The sequence below is a fragment of the Gallinula chloropus genome, assembly GCF_964237585.1.
Source record: "Gallinula chloropus genome assembly, chromosome: 12".
Taxonomy (NCBI): domain Eukaryota; kingdom Metazoa; phylum Chordata; class Aves; order Gruiformes; family Rallidae; genus Gallinula; species Gallinula chloropus.
The window spans coordinates 10,326,372-10,348,615 of record NC_140097.1 but is presented as its reverse complement, the minus strand read 5'-3'; the positions used below and the strand labels follow the sequence as shown (position 1 = coordinate 10,348,615).

General features: G+C 38.2%; 1 protein-coding gene across 1 annotated transcript in view; it reads right to left on the bottom strand.

The window, feature by feature from the left end:
- Positions 1-20,602, bottom strand: part of CACNA2D3 (calcium voltage-gated channel auxiliary subunit alpha2delta 3) — a gene marked incomplete at both ends in the record, with an annotated part of 428,879 nt that extends 408,277 nt beyond the window's left edge. Inside the window, 2 exons of the mRNA XM_084269585.1 lie at positions 19,797-19,878; positions 20,484-20,602. Of these exons, the coding sequence (XP_084125711.1) occupies positions 19,797-19,878; positions 20,484-20,602 (201 nt within the window). The remainder of the gene's footprint in view (positions 1-19,796; positions 19,879-20,483) is intronic.
- Positions 20,603-22,244: the final 1,642 nt, after the last annotated feature.

Below are 22,244 nucleotides of genomic sequence, written 5' to 3'. Positions count from 1 at the left end.
GAGTTGGTGCCAACAAGATGTGGCACTGACTCACTGTTATCTACAGACTTCCACCAATGCTGGTCTGGCAAGTCACACTGTCTTGAGACCTCACCTCAGAAAGCATACAGATGGGTGCACATATAGTTTTTGTAGAAAAGCATATATAGTTAAAACATTCCAATATGCTTTCACTAGCTCAAGAAAAAATGTCCAATTACTTATTTCTGTATCAATAACTCCGTCTTCAAACCATGTAAGCCATGTCAAACAACTTTGCTTAGAGATGTCAGACATTATGGATCATGCCTTCCCCTTCAGCTCAATGACTTCAAAGTGGTTTCCAAACTAGAGCTTGAATGTTGGATAATTACATCCAAAAAATGGAAGCCAGGATCCACATATTTTAAGTTAAAGCTGTTCAAGGAAATAAGGCTAAAGACCCACTGTTATTAGTTTAAAATAATACATATTGAAATAAAATAACTTTATCTCCCCAATGAAAGACCTTGAGTGAGCTAAAGGGTAGGTTGAGATCTAAATAATGGATTCAATATTTTTCTTTTAAGTGGAAGTCAAAATACTTCTAACCAGCTGATTAAAACTTTTTCAGTCCATTTTAATAGCTAGACTGTTTCTTGGTTTATTATTTGTTTGTACTATTGTTAGTTTTGCTGAAAAGCCTTAAAAATTTCAGTGACTACAAACATGAGCAAAATGAAAGTTTTCCCATGTGCACGGAAAACAATTTTTCTAACAGCTTAATTCAAGAATTTGTTTTACAAATATGCAGCACCAGTTCAGTAAGGGAGTCGTAAAGGATACTTTTACTTAAAGGAATTTTCCTTTGAAAGGTCAAAAGATCCAGAAGTTGTCTTATAAAAAAGCAAAAATAAATCTTGCTCTGAGAAGGTCAGACAACAAGAATCTTGGCTGCTCTAGTACGATGAGCCATGGTATCCAATTTCACCCACTGGCTTTTTCTTTTTCCTTTATTTCTATGTTCCATAATGGACTATCGTTAATACTTATGTAGCACAAGCAAAGCAAAATCTCTCTCTGCAATTTCTCCATGTTCCAGAAAAGACCAGAGTAAGGGAGATTTTTTTCGTGCCTGGATGAACACCACCTGCACCACATCATCTTGCTGCAGTACTTGGGTATTTTTATCTCTGCACAGGTAGAGCAATCTTGAATATAAAATGAACACATGGAAAGGTAGAGAATCTGTACAGGGCTGTTTTTCCATCAGCTTTTTTTCTTGTTTTCCAATAACATTGTTATCCAGGGTACAAAAATAAACAGTTTGTCCTGTAAGCCTTATCCAAATTTGGAATCATATCATGGTTCCATTATTTAATATTAAGGGCTATTTAGATGGACAGAAAATGCAGACAACATTGTAGGCAACACTCATCAGTAGTAAGTTACACATTATTGTCTGAGACTGTGCATTAAAATGGCTTTCTAACTTTTTAGTTCATAATACTTTGTATAGTTACATAACAGACTAATTAGTACAAGATTTCCTAAGATTGGAGGGGTGTTGGTTTGTTTGGTTTTTTGGGTTTAGTTTTTTTAAGGATGGCATAAGGTCACCATAATGTATCTTATAAAATCTTTCAGTCAGTAGCAGCGAGAAAAAACTTAAGACCTACACAGCACAGGTAAATAGTTTTAATATGGAAGTTTAAACATGGAATTAAAAGCAACAGCACATAAAACTATAGAAAAGCTATCATTATCCATCTTCAGCACAGTGGTTAGCTGCAGGTCATATAGGTCTTATAGCTACACAAAGAAATGGATCTGATTACCCATTTGTTAATGGCAATCATGTTCATTTGAAGAATAAGACACTTTTTACAGGACTTCACAGATCACTTTGTGTCTCCTCTATTCCCTTTTCTGTAGGATTCTATGTTGTTTCTTACTCTTCCTCAAACACATATGTGCTATCTCAAAGCCCAGAAAACACTTCCACAAACACAGCCCAAATCCCAAAAAGGATATTGTAATCTGACAATCCTGCTCCAGTTCTGTTGAGTAAGGTTACTTTGATTTCTTTTAACACTCATCCTGAATAACAAGATGGCTGCCCTTTTCATTTCAAAGTTCCATCCACATACAAACATCACTATTGCAGATGAGAACCAGAAAAACAGGTTCTTTCAGGAAAAAAACAGATAATTAAATAGGAGGGGGAGAGACTGTTATTTTAGTAGGAAGCCCATCTTTCCTATATATGACAAATTGCTTTATACAGCAGTGCCTCTCACTCCTATACATTCAGATACTTCTATGCTTAGCCAAGTGTGTAGTCACACAATATGATCTGTTTGCATAGAAGAGCAGTGAGAATAAAACAAAGGAAGAGACTCAGAGACTCTTGAGAAAAGCAAATTAAAAAATATTTTCTTTTTCTAATTTAAGTTGTTCCCTGAACTACCTGGAGTAACCAGAAATTAGTGAGTGTAACTGTGGGTTTTGCAGTAAGTGGCAATTGTTGACAGGAATATTCTGATCAAATTATGCTGGAGAACTGGACTGCAATCCTCCTCTTAACACAAATGCAAGTACAACAGCAAGCCAAGAACAAGTTTCAGATAGCACCTCTGTAGCTATTCAGTAGATGCACAGTATCAGATCATAAAACTGAGCTAGACTGTCTCAGGCATTGCTACTAAACAAAAACATATGAAAGACAGATCACTTGCTTGAGATCACCCAGCAGCCCTGGTGACATGTAGTAATGGGACTTGAGTCCCATTTCCTTAGCATCAAATTAAAGAAGCCTCCACCAAGAAGCTGGTAACAAGAGAAACAGTAGAAGAAAGAATGTTATGAAGGTTCTCAAAATTTTCTTGGAATTAATATTTCTTTTCTCACTGTACCGTGACTGCCCTCTTCTGTATCTTGAATAATTCTCCAGATTCAGAAAGCTTAAAGAGTAGTAAATGAAAAAACACCATTTTGTTTTACTAGTTTTTCCACAATTTCCTTTCTCTAGAATTATCAGTGAGGCACTAGAGATAAAAACATTAAATTAGGGCAGTAGCAAATAAAACAAGATTTACTATGACAAACAGATAGTCATTTACACTCTGCAAATGAGACCACATCCTACTAAATGTAGTCAGAAGTGAGAGGCATTTGAGAGGTAGAATACTGGTAGTGTCCACATACATCAAGGTTAGATATTCTGTTTAAGAGATAGGGATTGGAACGTTCGAAGAGCTGAGAAAGTACTAATGGAACAGAACTCATCAATATCAGCTTTACTTACACATACATGTAATTAAGTTAATACATAAGAGTAAATCTGAGAACAGGATTAAAACCCCAAAACAATTATCAAATAACATCAGCAATCCAAAATGAGGGTAGAGGAAACTAAAAAGTACTGGAAAAGGGAAGAAAAATAAATGCTTAAGGCAGAAGATAATGTTGTATATCAAGTCACTTATATTGAAAAGGAAAGAAACAATTCTTTATACATGACACAATGAAGAAGAAGAGCTAAGTGCCACAGAAGGATTGCAGCTCCTCTGGGAGGGAATGAACACAAGAATTAAGGAGCGCATATGTTGAAATCACTAGGTGAGAGAATCTTACTTCAGTGTTCACCTACAAGAAATGGGATCCTATTCCACCTACTTTTCTTTTTAGGCAATTAAGCAAGGAAACAAAAGCCATCTTTCAAGTCTAACCTCCTACCCACCCAGGAGAAAAAGCAAAAATCAGCAAAGTACATACACTTTGCAGTTAAAATAAATTGCAGCTTGACTTAATGTGAACCCATCAAGGAGATTTATAATTACTCTTCGTATTTAAAGCGTAACATTTTTCCAGTCTCAAGAACATTGCACCCTCAAAAATTCTACACCTCTTTTCCAACAGAATACAGTCTCATTTCAGAGAACAGTCTCATTACTGCGTGTGACTATTGTGAATATGAAACATCCACATTGCAGATCCAATCCTTTCACAATTTACACAGTAGTCAGCGTTCTAAGTACTGGTTTAAAAGCTCACAAGGTGGCACACAATCATAGTAGAGAGACCTACTCACATATCCTAGATGTATGTAGAAATTATTTTCACTTGCATGTACCTTAACTAGCTGCCAGTTCAGCAGCAATTCTTTTCCTCAATTTTCTTCTTTCTATCACTTCTCATTAAGGGCTAAAGTCATGACTGCTAAACAGTCAACACAAACAGCTACTCTTTTACAATATTTGAACTAATCAACACTTAATGCAAGCATTTTTTACTAAAAGCATGTATAGTTACCAAATATGGTCTTATTTCATGCCCAAGACTATTACAGTGGTGCCATTTGTATCAATGAAAAAAAAAACCCACTTTGTATTTGCCTCAATTGCTCCTGAGCAGATATGAACATGGTAATACGTTTACTTTTAAATTACATTGAAACTATAGTGTTAATCCTGCACAGACCTTGTTTTCATCCAAGTTCCTAAGCGTTTGAAATCAGATACTATCCATGCTCCAAGACAGTTTCTTTTTTGACAGCACTGCTGCTGTATGGGAAGCTGCAGAAAACTGACCTGGTCTGTCAATGAGATCAATCATTCATCATTGCAGAGTAGTGAGTGTTATTGTTATAATGTGGTGGTGTTAAAAACATGCAAACCAGCCAAAAAACCCTACAGAAACACAAGTACAAAACATAAGACACTGCACCAGAGACAAAAAAAATCACCCCAGCAAAACAAATTTTACACACCAAACATCATTACAGCTTTTTTTTAATTGAGAACAGTAAGCAGTATTTTCCACATCTTTATAAATATGGAATTAGACATATATCAGAATTGATTTGCACATGGTCAATCAACAAGTCAGGGAAAAGACAGGACTACAGGCTTTTTTTTTTGAGGCTTCTAAAGCAGAAGGATCATTACTTAATTCAGTGTAACGATTGCATCAACTAGCCGACAAACACTGATATTTCAACCAGTAACTAAGATCCAAACAGATCATCTCTGACAAACTACAGAATTGCCCTACAATACTGAAAATGTTACTCTGAGTAAAATTCAAGCAATACAAGCCCCAGTACAGCCTGCCCAGGTTTGCTGTCCCACCGGTCACACTAGAAAGCTATAGGTTCTTACTAGTCTCTTGAGAGGAAGGTATCCCATAGGCACACAGGATTTGTGTGAAGAATGGGAATTTTGTATTTTGCCAGACACTGGTTTTTAGGTTGTGCATTATGCTGAAGATTCTTGAGAAGAGCTGAGTTAGCAGCTGGTTCAGTCTGAAAAATTATCTTCAGAATAATTAGAGTTTTCAGTCATAGGACTCCCGTATATTTATAAACTAAGATAAATAAACAGCATGCAATCAGATAAATATGGCCATACATGAGTAATTCTATACACTTACATTTGAATTACTACAACACATAAGTACACGTCCCAATTCCACATACAGTGCCATTTTCTACCATCCTTTTTCAGACAAAATTCCCCAGACATCTTGTAATGTTGAGGAAGTTCTACTGAATAAACATATATTATATTAATAACATGCTTAAGGTGGACTAGACAGGATTAGGGCCAAGTTATGAATACAGTTGAACTTAACTCCTATTAGACTAGGGCTGGACAGAATATAAAGGACCTCAGCAGAAAAACCATTAATACATACAAATGTATTCCCCAATTATGTTAAATTACAGAGAAAAAGAATGCTTTCTTTAGTTGTTCTGCTGCTTTGCTCCCAACACCTTTCATTCATCTTACTACCTTTACATAACTCTGCTCTCACCTCTCAGAGTTTTAAAACAGACTGCAGTAGCTTTTTGATACTAACCCCTTCCTGCAACTTGTATTGTCAGAAAGGTGCTGTAAACTTGCATCTCCTGTTGTTTTCACAGAATATTTCCATTTAATCTTGGAGGGGATCTGTCTTCCTTCTCCACTCCTCCCTTCCTCAACAACCCACCCAAGGTGGAACTAAGTATGTTGGCTGTTACTTGGAAATAACAGCACTGTCTTTCCAATAACATTCATAATGCTTAAGGTGCATCAGTAGGTCCCAGTGTTTTAATTTTTCCTTTAAGAGTTCAAACAGGGTAACTTAAAAACACAATTTTAAGAACAGCATTTGCAGTTACCCTTCCCTGTTCTTACGTATTAAGAGTTATAAAGCCATTACTCATCTCTCCATGTTTTTCTCCAGCTGACCAGATCCTCACTACAGCATTAGGATTACATCTCCTCAAGCCATTGAAGAAAATACACAAGCAGTAAATATTTCCAGAGGATAAAAGCGATGGCTACAAACAAGTGGGAGCACAGAGGAAGACAGAGTGAGAAAATAAATTTCTGTGGTAATTGCAATACAGACAGAAATAATCAGCTACCAATGAAGGGATGAAAAAGTTGTTTGACTTACAGTTTAACTGCATTTGACAATTGTGAATTTGACTCTAATTAGTCTTATTGGTTGGTTCTTACTTAGAAGAAAATTGGAAGAGGACAGTCTGAAAGGTCTGGAGGTAAAAGAAATAGTTCACATCTGTAGCTTTTCAGAAAACAGACATTAAGAAGGAAGTACCAAGTGAGGGGAAAGAAAGAAGTGTATAAGGGAAAAGAAAGTGCCTGCAAAATTGAAAATTACTTTTTAATATCAGCATCACATATCACTTCATATTCAAAGCATAGGAAGAATTACTTCTCTGACAAGAAAGGGTTCAATTTCACTTGCCAGCACAATACCATATGGAAATTTATTGCCAACTAAACATAGCAAATATCAACAGCAGAAATAAGAGGGTTTGTATCAATTTTGTGGTTCTTCAGGACTGTTACAGGAAACCATTTATCTTAGTAGTAGTTATAAAGTTCTATTTAAAATTAATGCTTTGCAGTTCTCGTAGCTGGTCCATGCATGTATTTTGCTTTACTTCCATATCCATATGTTAGTGCTGTTCCTTCCCCACCTGATCCTCTCCACATGCTGAATACAAGAAGTGTTGCTCCTAATCCAAACAATTTCAAAGTTTAGAAATTTAGGGAAAAAGGTCCATTTTAGACAGAAAAGCTAAACAGTGATGCCTCCATTTATGGGTGAAAAAAAGTCTCACCTGCAGTTTCAGTTTTCAATTTGAGGTTCCTGCCATTCTGGATGAAATCCTACCACTGCCACATGACCCAGATTTGTGTGTGTGACATGACAGGTTAAGTTAATAACACACTTAAAGGTTTCACTGAATTTTCACTGCCACGATTATGTAGCCTAAGCAGACCATCACTAAAGTTATCAGATACCTCAGATAAGGCAGCAGATATATCTGAATCTCAGTCTGCTGCCTTAGCAGGAAAATTAAAGTTTGAGTTGGCCAACAGTTTTCTTTCACAGCCACCCCCCACCCACCCCAATATTTTTCATTGAAGGTTTCAGGGGGATGTCAGAACTCATCTCTACTTTTACTGTGAAATTGGGCTGCAGTTGGTAATGATAAGCCAGAAACATGAAGTGAGTACTCAGATTTTTTTTCTTGTACCACACCATCTGTAGTATCAACTTCCTTCTTGTACTTTGTTGAAGAAATGGCAGAAGATATTGTAAAAGGCATGATGTGCGTAGGGGATAATAAATCTGTTGGATACAGATAGTCAATGGCTGCAAGTCATAACATAAAGCTTTACTCTTAGCCTCCTACCAGCTTTCATTATCAGCTAAAATTTCTATTAATGTAATACGATAGCATCATGTACAAACAGCTTGGCAGTCATACATTTTGCACAGCTGTCATAAAATGATAGTCATTTAGCTTCAAGGTAAAGCTGAAGTTTGAATATTCCTGCTTTTCATCTTTGAAGCTTTGTCACTTTAGTAGATAATTATCTAATTTTGTGACCAATGATATGTTCCAAACACGTCAAGTTTTAATACCCGTAGTATGTAGATCCTTTCTTGTGTGTTTTGAAAATTAGTGACTTGGATAGCTTGACACAAAAATCTTGGGAGTATATTGAATAGCCAAATGTTACGATATGACCTAGAGGAACAATAGGAACAGTATATGCTATGGCCCTGACCACAGCTTTCATAATGCCTTCAAAAGAGCATTTTTTTCTAATGCTTTAATTTAACAGGTTACAGACACCACAACTGCATAATTTTGATTCCTGTATTTTAGAAAAGCAAGTCATCTCCTTGCTCATGTATAAAAGCATTAAGAAGCTCCTTACCAACTACCGTAGAATAATCTAAAATAAAAACAGAAGACAAAGCTTTCTACCAGCTGACAAATTATTTCTGTACAACACTAAGTTTACATAAAATAGCTGAAAGACAGTGAAAGAAAATCGCTAGCAAAGCAACTGGGAGCTAAAGGGTTTAGTTAAATTAGAAGGGAAATTCCTGCCTTACCACAAGTTAAAAAAATTCTCCAATTCACACAATCAGCTTCGTGGAAATTACTCTTGAGACCTTGTAATTATGAGAGCAGTTACATACTTCTACAGTGAGAACAGGAGCATCTGTAGAAAAAAGCCCACCTGAATATTAAACAACAAAGAGTTCAGTTTAAGAGTCTGTGACATTAGTGGAAACAGTTTTAAAAGAATGGGTCAGAAAAGACAGTGATGAAGACCTGATGAAGCAACTAAAAGATGGTATAATATGGTCTGTGACCCACGCCTAAGAGAGACCTGTCATGACAAAGTGTGATGCTTTTCAATATCTATGGGGAGGCTACAGAGAAGACAAAGCAAGGCTATTTACAGAAGTACATAGAAGGACAAATGACAGATGGTAGTCAAACTGAAATGGGAAGTTCCAGCATAAGTAACTTTACATCTTGAGTCAATCATTGGAATAAAGGAGGTTGTGGTGTCACTGTCCTTGAAGGTTATGAAGATCAGATTCAACAAAGCCTCAAGAAGTCTGCTCTCATTCCAGCACTAACCTCACTTTGGGCAGAAAGTTAAGACCTTCTAAATCTTCTTCCAGAATTATTTAAGAAAAGAAAAAAAAGAGAGAGAGTTTCATAGTGGAAGAGTAAGACAGTGGTACAAAAGGGGGAAGATGAGGGGAGATGAGGGTATTTTTACAGAACCAGCTTTGCTGAGTCATTGGCATCAAACTCGAAAGTCTCAGTTATAAAAAGTACACTTAGAATCTTCAAATTCTGTATAGCTGTATTCAGAAGAACATAAATCAGGGGAGATCTACTCAACTTCCACATTATAGAGGAACAGTATAAATATACTGTCTGGCAACTGCATAAGATTCAGGGATGCATCTCAACTCCACCATTGGAGTACAAAAGGAAACCATTTAGAAAACTATGAGAAGCTCAAAAGTATTTTCCACCCTTTTGTAAAAGCAAGGTAACTAACGAATCAGTCAACATGATCACACATTAAGCACTGATACATGAGAAGTGTGTCTTTCAGTGTATCCCCAATGTTATGAACTAGAGTAGGTTACCAAAGGATTTGCTTTGCCATTTGAACAGCTATTTCCTGCATCTTTTATGTCCTTAACTTGCGTGTTCTTAAAAGTCTCATAATCTAGTTTGAGGGATAAATAGTAATAGCTGTCTTTTGAAATGCCTCCCATACTGCAAAGTGATTTATGCAAAACATTTGGCATCTGTCTCAGAAGCAAACATTTTCCTCTAGAACATTTCCTTGTGTTAAAACAGAAAGATTCAAATATAAAATAAATAAGGTGGTTCGGAAAGAAGACAACAGAAAAACAAAAAGAACAATAAAAACAACACATCAGAGTAAGCATGGCAAAAACAAAACAGGTGTGTGATCAAGTGTTCTGACAAAAAGGCTTTTAGAAATTCTGTTGGTCACTTTAATGAAGTATATTGTTTTAACTCTTCGTGGTACTTTCAGGAATCTTGACAGACAGAACAAATGTCTAGAAGCAACCACCTCTGAATCACTTTTTGATTAAAAGTCATTGCCAGAACCTATGTGCCTTGATGCCTCTATCAAAGTAACCAAACAAGCTTTGCATTAAAAAAAAATTTCAATTGAAGTACTGCTTAGGAACAATTTTTCTTCAGAGCAAGAAGAGTTAAGACCAAACTTAAAGATCCAACAATTGCTGATTTCAAAGATAAAGAACTTGTGGCAGGTACATAAGGAATAAACCAGGAATTTACATCTAATCAACCATGTCCTTCTCTCACATTGTTTTACAAGCCCTAGTGAAGCTCCATTATCTCCATAATTCATAGTTACACCTGACATAAGAATACGTTGGAAAATCTTGAGGAAACTAACACTGCTGAAAGCTTTACCATGTGGTGGTTGGACTTCAAGTCAAATGCTCACAGGTTTTATGTACTATATTTAATATATTTATCCTTCTATAGTAAAAAGCCATATATTTTTTTAAGACCACTTGATAATATGCTTATAAAGGGATATGGAGGAAAAAGTATCCAAAAACCCAAACATGAGTTCAGCCAACCTGTACAGCAATGATCTGTTCATAACCTATTTCTGTTCTGGAAGTTGAAGGGCTCTCCAGCTGTGTCTTAAGGAGATAAAAGCACAAAGCTTCATAGATATAAACATCAAAAGAAGAAATACAATTACTTTCAATGCTTATATAGCCCAAAACAAAAAAAAAAAAAAAACACCAAAAAAGAATAAATACTCCAAAAGAAAGGATTATGGAGCTCATCTTCCTAATATAAGGCAGCTCAATAAGACATACATAATGGCAGATAACCTGTTCTAGAAAGCCACTCTGCAACACTCCCACAGTATTCCAGTGTTTTCTCTCAGTTTAAAAAAAGAAAGTTTTTGATAGCAGGGAAATTAATTCTTGTGCTTAAAATTCTCGCTCATATTCCATGGGTATTGTCCTGGTTTCAGCTGGGATATAATTAATTTTCCTCCTAGCAGCTAGTGCTGTAGTGCTGTGTTTTGGTTTTAATATACTCTTGATATATACTGATGGTTTAGTGATCACTAAGTGGTGTTTACAGTTAAGTCAAGGACTTCTCAGCTTCCCAGGCCCTGCTAGCAAGGAGGCACAAGCCTTCTGCAGGAGATGAATAAGGAGGAGGATATGTTTGGAGTCACAGTGTTTGTTTTCCCAAATAACCATTACACATGATGGAGCCCAGCTTTCCTGAGGATAGTTGAACACCTGCCTGTCCACAGGAAGTGGCGAATTAATTCCTTGTTTTGCTTTGCATGTGGACTCGTTTTACCTATCAAACTGCCTTCATCTTGACCCAGGAATTTTCTTGCTTTTACTCTTTCCATTCTCTCCGCCATCCCACCGCAGGGGAAGCGAGTGAGCGGCTGTGTGATGCTTAGCTGCTGCTGGGGTCAAACCACAACAGATAGAGAACACTTATTCTTGGTTTTCTACACACGAAGTACATTGGTATATTTCACGATTTTACTACTTGCTCAAGCACAACTTGGCCCATGGCATTAATCACTCTAGTGAAATTCCTAACCCATTTAGATTTCTCCACAGTTTCTTCCTCAGTACAAAAGGAAATAAACTCCAAACTAAAAAAAATGGTTTTCTTCCTCCTGTTTAAAAATCTTGGACTTGATGATCCTTATGAGTCCCTTCCAACTCAGGATATTCTAAGACTGTCTCTTTCACACAGCATACCTGCCTGCATCAGGCATTGAAAGGTTTTTTGAAATTCTGGTCTGGTTGTCCCCTCTATGGGGGGAACATTCCTAGTCTCATAAACACATATGACATATGCTTTACTATATATCAAGTTCCCAGTCAGTTCTTAGGTCTCTACAGAGATTCAAGATAGCCACATCAGCCATTTTACTGGAAAAAATGGCAGAAGTAGGGAGCAGATAAAAATGGATCAGGTGAATCTTTGAGAGTGAAGCATTCCTCACCCCCTCAGTACATTCACAACAGCCACAATAGATACTAGAAGCTGCAAGAACACCTGGAGTCTGTGACTTCCTCTATGACAACTTCTGTAAATCAGTGTCTTGACATATCCACAGCGGGTTATGAGGGTGGAGCTGATGAGCAAAATGTGTCTAGTGAGAGGGGAGAGAGAATAACCCCTCCTAGTAACAAGTAGAAAAGGAAGGTGTGTGAAAAGCAATGCAAACTAATTTGTGCTTCTAGCAAGCCTCACATATATCAGGAAGCTAGTGCAGGAGTCCAGCCTCTCCGAGGGAATCTATACAAGATTACAAATGCCAATCTACATAAATTAGTCTAAGAGTGGATGCAACAATTCTGCCCATCACTGCCTCCAGAACTCTTGCTAAAGTAATCTGCTTTCGCACAGGGTTCTGAGAGTCTTCTGGAAATGCATTTTTCTGTGTTCAGGATCTTCCAGGAAATAAACTTGAACCTCTAATGCATGAAACAAAAATCCTATTCCTACACAAAGCATCCAGCTAAGCATGTTAAGTATTTCTGTCTTCCACTACAGCAATCATCTCTGCCTCCTCAACTCCCATCTCCTTCCTGAAAACTGCTGGGCACTGGGTGTTGCTCAAGCATTCTTATTTTCAATATACATTTAAAAAACACACCCACCCACAGGCTTGTCCAAGATCTGAATCCAGATCATTTCTTACATATAGTTACACACCAAACTTCACTTTAAATTGAAACCTGTTTCTCCCTTCATTCTCAGAGCACCATTGATCAAATGGCCTTATTTTACCTTTGTCTAGCTAAGGAGATTTTCTTCTACACCTGGCTTCTATATACAGTCAACTCATTAAAAGAATCTGAGATGCTCTAGCTACTGCTAGGAGCCTATAAAGAACGCATGAGGCTGAGGAAGGAGGGATTTCTGATGACTTAATTCCTGTGCTCTGTATTTTACTGTCTCCTGTTTTATTCCCAGATTAAGTTTCATACAGCAGTTGTAACAGCTGCACACTCCTACTTGAACAGATGTGTCCTGACCAATTGCAGTTTCATGTCTTCTATCATCAGCCTCAGAAATGGTGTAGCTAGTTATCAGCTGTGAGATGGGTAACTCCATCCATATAGCCCTAAGTAGTCTGAGAACAGGATTGTTTCAAGAAAGTACTTGTCCCTGGAATGCATCATCTCCAGAGTGGCATCCAAGGCCCTTCTCCATCAGACCTCCTTTTTAAATACTTATCATGCCATGATTTTGTTGTTCACCGTAAGAAAATACTTACACTTTAAAAATCATAGAACATGATCAGTTGGAAGGGACCTTTGGAGGCCATCTAGTCCAACCCCCCTGCAGTAAGCAGCGACATCTTCACTAGATCAGGTCTCTTAGAGCCCCATCAAGCCTGACCTTGAATATCTCCAGGGATGGGGCCTCCCACAACACCTCTGGGCAACATGTTCCATGATCTACCACCTTCATATTGAAGAATTTTTCCTAATATCCAACCTAAATCTCCCCTTTTCGAGTTTAAAACCATTACCCCTTGTCATACATATTGCTACATACCCTCATGAACAGTTCTTCCCCAGCAAAAAAAAAGAGTGAACCAAACATACTAAGTAGAGTCACAAAAGCATCCATACAATTTTGCAAAAACATTATGCATTGAAAAAGCAAAATGCAACTTCGTAAGAACAACATGTTCAAGTATTTCAAAGACCTTTCAGTGAAGCTTCCACAGCAACTGAAAATGCAGTCTATCTACCCTATCAATATATAATTTGTGTTGTACAATGTGTAACCACTTATTATCAGCAACAAAAAATTGTACCCTACGGAAGAGTAATGACATTTGAAAGTGTAGATTATTGATTAGCAGTTGCTTGAAAGTGAATCACCACTACAATGCAGCATCTATTCGTGGATCTACATACCTTCACTGTCAAAATAATTTGCATTGAGACTGGCTCCTTTAACCTTGAAATGTGAGCGTTTTCCAATACAGGATGTGAAAACGAACAACCATAAATACATTAACCAAGGAAATTAGCATTCACTTCCTCTCAAGATCTGATGTTTTCCAGTTGAATGTCCACTCAATAATTTCCATATTAAAAGGCATTATTGAAAGTGTAATGTATGTATCATAAACTTACTGAAGCCATCTCATATTTCTATTACATACTAACAATAGAATATATTTTCTTTACATAACACAAGGATGGATTACATTGCACTTGCAAAACCCAGAAAGACAGAGAAAATACTGCCAAATAAAGAGTGCTGATGGCACAAAGAGCACAAATTCACTATGGCTTGAAACGGGGCTTTCTTTTTAAAAGAGAAACATAAAGCGTAATGATTGATATTCAGGCTGTTTTAAACCACATTTTAAAAACATTACCAACACCAAGAAATTATTACTTCTGCCATAACATTCAAACAGGAGATGAGAGGAAGGCCATAGATCATCCAAGATGCAGCTCCAACTTCACTGAAGACAAAGGAAATTGTCCAGTACTTCCAGAGAAGGCAGAACTTTTTTTTTTAAAAAAAAAGGAATAAAAAAAAATCTGTTATGGCTAAAGAGACCACACCACTGAAAGCTTGATAGCACTGTGATTTTTAACTCTACAGATCTATATGCTACCTGAAAATTATTCAACCCAGCAGTTTTTTCCAACAATTACTAGTATATGAATGAATTTATGTATTTCTTGAACAAAGAAAAATTAAAATATCCACCTTTATGTCTGCAGACAACATTAAATACATCAAACACACTAAAATGCTCCGTTATCATTTGGCACTGAGAATGACCTTGTGATTTATGTAACCCAAAACGCTAAGGATTAGAGGGGATGGAGGTTCAAGCCCTGCATGTTCCAAAACATAATGCCAATGATTAACACAAATGAAGTGATTTAAAATTCAGATGCATACTTCTTTTATTGTCTGGTGCTCAATTTTAATTCCACTTTAGGAGACACATTTTACAAAACCCAGACTTCAGGAGTTTGAATTATAATGCATTAACTCTGAATAGAGATCTTGGTAAACTCTATACTATTTACCTGGCTGGTGTTTTTCTGAGGTTGGGTTTTTGAGTTTGTTTTGATTGTTTTTGATAAGTGGAGGGTTATTGTAGGTTTGGGGGTTTTGGGGTATTTTGTTTGTTTTGGGGTGAGTTTTGGGGGTTTTTTGGTTGGTCGGGTTTGGTGGGGTTTTTTTGAGAGGATGGTGGTGGTGTTTTGATTTGGATTTTTAAGAATAGTCTATGTCTACAGTTCAGTCTTTTTCTTCTATTTCTGGTTGAGAAAACACAGTATTATTTTTGCAGCTTTAAAATTACTCATCTGGCTAAAGTTTGAATTGATATCCAAGAAGCTAACCCATGTCTATCCTTTAAACTGCACATCTCAATCCTACTGACCCTTCCTTCAAAGTAGTAGTTGCAGTGCCTTGAGCAAAGAAGAAATAAAGACCAAAACCAACATAAGGCTCAATAGAAGAAAAGCAATTAATATCAAGATGATCAGACTAAACTTCTCTAAGAATTAAGTCAGTATTATGGGATTTAAAACTAAAGATAGATGTACCGCATGAATCAGATACGCCAGCTGAACGCTAATTGATCTAAATCACCCTGTTATGTTAGCTTTGTGCTGACATTTCCATAGTTGTAAGAAACCAAGATACCTCCCCAATCTAGTCAGTGAGACAAAATGCGATCCCAAGCCTTTAAAAGCAGGAATACTGTGCTGACTGCAAAACCTGCCCTGAGAAAACACAATGGTTTGGGAACTCCTAACACAAGGAAAGGTTTGTTGAAGGGAGTAGACAGATGCAGGCTAGAGGCTGCTTGAGACCAAGCAGTCAGTGCTTACATAACAGTGACAACTCCCTTAGACAGCTTACATAAGGAAAAGCTCAAACAGCCTTAACCAAGCTTGCCTTCAGTGAGAAGCCTTTATGACAGAACCGGTAAATAAAGTTTCTTTTAGGCTAGAAATTTTACCTACATTAGCAATAAAATAATATTGTCTAGTCGAGACCAAATCAAGAATTATTAAAGCTCAGAATATGAATTAAAAGAATAAAATAGTACCTCCCAGAGAAAGGTAAGAAAGCACAGACCATGCTGCTTTTTTAGAGACTCCAACACTTCACCGGTATCAGAAAAGCTTACTGTGTAAAATCATTTTTGTTAACACCAACAAAAGGCATATTGCCAGCATTTTTCCTTCCATTTTATTAGTAATATTTTGCAACAGCGTGGATCTGAAAACATACTATTATCACAGACACTGTAATGTGACAGTAGCATTCCCCAAAGTCTCTGCCTCCAAAATTCTCTTAGCAGCTGAAGTGAAGAATATTTTCCTTGCACCTAACTCTTGCTTTGCATCCTTTACTTCAGCCTGGCTTTGCCAGTGGGCTGTACTCTCATGTTTCCTGCAGTACTGGCTCTGCAGATTGAGTGTATTTAAAAAAAAAAAAAAAGAGAGAAGAATCTTGACAGTTCTTCAATTTAAGTAAGGCAGATGTCTTCTGAAAATCTACTGTAAAAGCACATAAGCACTTAAGAGATAATCTAAAATCTGAATCAGTTGTTAGGCCCCAGGAGTATTTGCTAACTAGGTGCGGAGTACACATCTCTACAACACCAAGCAGCTTCTTGCACACTGCCAAATCCACATATCTGCAAAACCTCCCTAAATCAGATAACTTGGGAGCAATATTGTCCTATTCTGTATGGACTTTCGACTACTGAACCCTCTTCCTTCGCTTTGAAAGTACGTGGCAGAACATTAAAATGCTATATTTTTAAGTACTAATTTTGCTTAAATGCTCTCCATCATCTCTGAAATTTCCTGAACTATTGTTATTATTTCCTGAACTATTTACAGTGTCTCTATTTCACCTAAAGTCATTTTTGGGCAAAGTCCTATATCTCATATGCCATCAGGAGGCATTAACAACATCCTTGGGTTGTTTCAGAGAGTGGCAAAAATATTCTTGTGCACCTTTCTGAAACTCAAGAGGACAGCAACGCTGGTTACTCATTTGACGTTCACAGTACAGCAAGACTTGAGAACTGTAATAACCAAATCAATATTTATAGCTATAACCTGGCAAAATTTTGCTTTCCTGAGTATCTTACATAACCATTTGCTCAATGAAATTTTCATATGGGTCAAATGACAATGTGCAAAACATTTGGGCAGTAGAAAGTGTCAATCATGCCTTGATTTCAAACACATTCCTTCAGAAACAGCGCTCACTATATATGCTAATAAAATGAATCAAGTAACCTTTACATTAATTTTTCATTTAGCAAGCCTTTATTAAGCTAAATGGCTCTACAAAGCGGCTAGTAATTGAGAAATCTATATGGCCCAGATACATAATTATACAGACATTTTATATCTTCATTTATTTAACGACATTTATTTCATAATCAGAAAATGCAGATTCTTCCAGTAACGTTAGAAGTTTCACTGTTTCTAAAAGTGGAATCTTGACTTTAAAAAGACATTGACTCTGCTTACCCAGAGCTCACAGTAAATACCAAATGGATTCTTGTTGCCTGACTAGTGGCGATGTGGGGGGGAGGCATTTACATTTAGAGCCTGACTGTGCTATCGTTTCCTTAATTATGACAACTTCTGCCACTGACTTTGCACGTTGAAAACACAAACCTTGAAGTTCAGTACATTTTTATTCACACACACTTATAGAAGTAGTATACTTTAAAACAATACAAAACGATACACATTAAAGTAATCTACCATACAGGCTCACTTGCCACAAACAACAGCAAGAAATAGCAAGCTTAAAAGGACAGAGACACTTGAAATTTCAAATAAAAATAAGCAGCACCAGAGGTTTCCTAAAACTACTGTAACCAGAAGGGGGAAAAAGGAAAAATACCACCACAACGGGGGATGTGACAGAATAAAAATGCTCTAAATACCTGTCAAATCTGCGTTTTGTCTTTCCTCTTTCATTCTATAATGAGATACCGTAATAAAACCAAGAAACAAAACCAAAATAGCTTGGAAGGAACACACACTGTCCACCTTCAAAAACAGGACTGCAGATTTGTCAGCGAAATAGAAAGGATGCTGATGAAAAGGTAAAATGAATAGCTTCCAATTACCTACAATTATAACAACCAATAGGAAGAAATCTTGCTACTTCAGAGGGGAAAAATACCTTACAAAAGGGATGACAGCAGTATCTACTATGGAGGAAGAGAAGAGCGATTAAGGATCTCATGATTCCTTGTGGATTTTAGCGCTGTTGCAAAATGCAGTATGTTCTGTATTTTTCTAAGGTATTTGGTTAATTGATTTTTAAAGCCATTTTAGTGCAAAAATGGCTGTGCCTGGAATAGTTCAGAAGTTAAATAAAGAGGTACCTGTTTGTTACGGCCAAATAAAAAACATTAAAGCCTTTTAATAATACTTGATTAAATATTAATCAAAACCAAAAGGTCCGTTTGCTTTTTTAAATTTAATGAGTTTATTAAAAAATGTGGTAAGACTACATAGGCTACAAGATCCCGAGCTAGAAACATAACAAATGCTGAATGATCAGATCTGCAAATTAAAAGAAAAGTTCTCTCGCTATGTTGAAGTAAAGCCATTTACTGGCCTTGAAAGGTAATAAGGGACCTCAAATACTTTTTTTCCTTCATAGTTCTGTATTTTACTTCAGTGAAGTTCATGGTTTGCAGTCCTGCATATACAACACTGAAAAGACAGCTACTGTTAAGGAACTCCTATGCCTTTAGTAAATAATTAAGCCAGTTGCTTTCATTTTACATGGACAGAATAAGCTTTTTTATCTCAACTGCTACAGGTACTGTCCGCTACGTAATCTCTCACACACAAAAGCCTTTCAAAACCCTACAAGCTAAAGGAATAATTTCCACCATAATCAGACAAAAACAATCCCCAAAAAACACAGACTAGTGTGTTACTTAGAACTAAAAATCACATGTAAAAAAACCAGCAGAAATTTAACATATGGGCTGAATGTCTCAAATGTTTTCCTATTTCCATATTGCATTTTGAAGATCACATACTGAACGCCAACAAAATCGCAGCCTTAAAATCTTTAACATAGTCTCTCGTTAGATTTTTTTCAGCAACTACTGTAAAAATAAAGATTGTCTACAACACAGGACCTTTCTATAGGCTGCGTTTTAAATTGGAGTAGACAGAGCCCTTGATATATATACCTAATACTCAAATCCGCTTTCTCATTACCCCTGCCCCAATTATGTAGACTTATACCAATTTCTCAAGTTTTTGCAATACTTCACTAGCTTATTACCCAGCTGTGCAGCTGAGCACGAAGATAACCACATTCATTCCTCTTATCTGTAATGATGTAATACATCCCAGCACTGGGTTGAGATGATTGGGGGAATAATGGGATTGTAAAAACTGCAGAGATGACAAACAACAGTGCAGCCGCCTTCTCCTGATACAGTGAATTGCGTACATACAGCACAGGGTGAAAATAATACAATATGCACTAATTCTGGTCCTTGAATGAAGTTAACATTTTTCATAAGAAGCAGCTGTTTCTACACAGAAACATCACCATCACAATGCAGCAACTAGATTAAATACCCGCAATCTAGGCTGAAGCCTAGACTTCAAGAAATAAAAGTGCTGGAGTTCACTTTCTAGTGATAACAAAAAAATCATCCAAAAAAATATAATCACAGTTTAATCAAGGACTCTCCAGATAGTGCAGTGCAATGCAAAGAGTCATCAGGGACTAGTATGCAATACAAAAATAGATCTTGGACCAAAGCACGTACAGCACTGCTTTCCTATTCATTTAAAAAATTAAATCTGCCTCCATTTTCTGTTAAAACCTTCCTTGTTACAACTGAATGTATCCTTACCTTCTGTAGGAGCTGGGAACCTGAGTACTTGGCTGCAATAGATTTGATCTCCCCACCAAATGCTGAGGCCCAGAGCTTTACACTGTGAAGAAAAAAAAATGAGACAGGAAGAAATGTAATACACATGTCATATCAAGCAACACAGACTGTAACAGCTTCAGCTGCGCTCAGAAGCATCCTAGCAATTTTGCATTAAAGAGCTCACTAAGGAACCTAAGCACAGCAAAAGATTAGCTGTTCGAGTACAAGTACAAAGTAGATGCTGTGCTAAGGTGAGGCCTCTGATATGAAACTACCCAACCAGTTAAAATTTAAAGCAGCAGCTTGGACAGAAACATGCTTTAGCACAGTGATCACACATCCATTGAAAGGAAAGCAGCAGGTAAAATGGCAGAACTGTTCCAAATGTTAAATTCTCACATGCGAAGGAGTTAACGTAACAGCATCAACTTCAGCAAATACAAGCACTTAAGACTCTGTGGCCACATACTCCACCAACACATGCTCCTACAATAAAATTATAGCAGTGCCTAGCGCATTAAAGACTACCATTTTAAACACAGCTGACAGAAGAGCTAAAGGTACCTTGAACAGTCAAATATCTGCGATTTAAAAGGAAAAGAACTTGAGCAGTCAAGTTCTCATCCTTGAACATGGTCCTGAGAGCAATAGCATGAAAGCACTTACACAGACAAGGGTATCTGCTGCTCCGATCCAACCACATCCACTAAGGCTGTGTTAAAAGCTGTCCAGGAGATAAAGAAAAAACCCCAAAAAGCCCGAAGAGGATTCAGATTCTCTGGCATTATGCCTCCCTGTGCCTGGAAAGATTTGGGGAAATTCAAGTAAAGCTGAATTCAGCAGCAGTGGGGTTTTGCTCCTAAAGCCTCTTTCCCCACTCTTACCCCCTGCACTAGAACAACACTGGAAGAAATCACAGCTTCATCCTCATCCCTCCAAAGAATGACCCCTTCTCTGTGTGATGGAAGGAGAGGACCCGAAGCGAAGCTCTAATGACTTGAAAACTATTGTGTCCCTGGTAACAGCAAAGCGTTTTCCAGCACTACTGCAGCCACTTGCATGTAGTTCTTTACAACTCCGCAGTCAGCAGTGTGCTGGAGTTACTTCAGTGACCTACTGCTGCTCCAAAGTGCCCTTAGCAGCAAGAAAGCAGACTATTGATTCCAACTGGGGAGGCTGTCTTCTTGCAATTACTGCTCACTTTGCAAATGGAAAGCTGCCTAGAGTTCTCCTTTCCCTCGCCGATAACCTCCAGCCTTCATCCCAGATCAAGTCAGGCAACGCACTGGTTCAGTGGAGCAGGAGCAGCAGCCTTTTAACGGGATAGCGCGGAGACAAGAGAGGCAGGCACGGGAGGAGCTGGACCAGAGGGAGGGTGCCTCTGCACGGTAAAAGCAGAGAAAGTCTGGAGGAGCGGAAAGTGTAGTTGAGCCCTTCCAGGAAGGCGAGAAGAGAGCGCTGCACATTGCCGGGGGCTGAGCTAGGGAGGGCTCGGCGGGGCTGGCAGGGGCGGGGGGGTAGGGGGGCCGTGCACACCCACCGGAGACCCGGCCAATTCAGGCAGGGCACCGCTGCATGACAAGCATCTGTCACACAGCCCGGAGAGGCGATGGATGGACGGAGCTCAGCCCTTCGCGCCGAGAGCGCTCAGCATCCCGGCCGCGGAGCCGCACCGAGGAGGGCGCGGGCAGACGGGAGGAGGAGCGGAGCGATCCCCGCCGAGGTAGCATCGCTGGCGAGCGGGAGCCCCGGGTTCCCGGAGCGAGCCCCGGGTTTAGGTCAGGCTCGCACATGCAACCGAGTCCTATACAGCACGTCCTTGTGCATAAAGGCACGTTCGCTGCTTCCTCCCACGCCTGAGCGCTGCAGCGAGTCACTCTCCGAGAGACCGGGACAAGCAGAGGCTTATGAATGGAGAGAAATGCAGCATAAGTAAATCAATGCGGGCTGACTCGAGCCTATGAATAAATTATTAATTTCTGCTTGTAGAAGAATCCCCTCGATATGGCAAGCATAGGATTAGGAGCTCCTACACGGAGAGCGCGGCGTGAGGAGCAGGAGGGATTGGTCCAGGTATTTTTGTTGTCGTTGCATTTAAAAATCCACCCTCCCTCCCTTTGCTTCTATTCCTCTCCCTCTGCTTGTTTCTCACCTTCCCCACTTAGTGCACAGACTTAAAATAGCAATTGAACTTTAATGTAAATAAGCGTGGCAAGACCTGGAGACGATCTGAGCACGGGCTGAGTCATCCTTGCATCATACAATATAGCTCCAGCATCCGCTCCAGAATTCTAGTTTCTTCCCTCTGGGGTCGGAATTAACACCCAAAAATATTCACTCTGCCTTTGCATACTGTTCTTGTCACATCTCACATTTTCTGTAGTACCCTTCCCCCCCACACACATTAGCATTTCTAAGAACATTGAA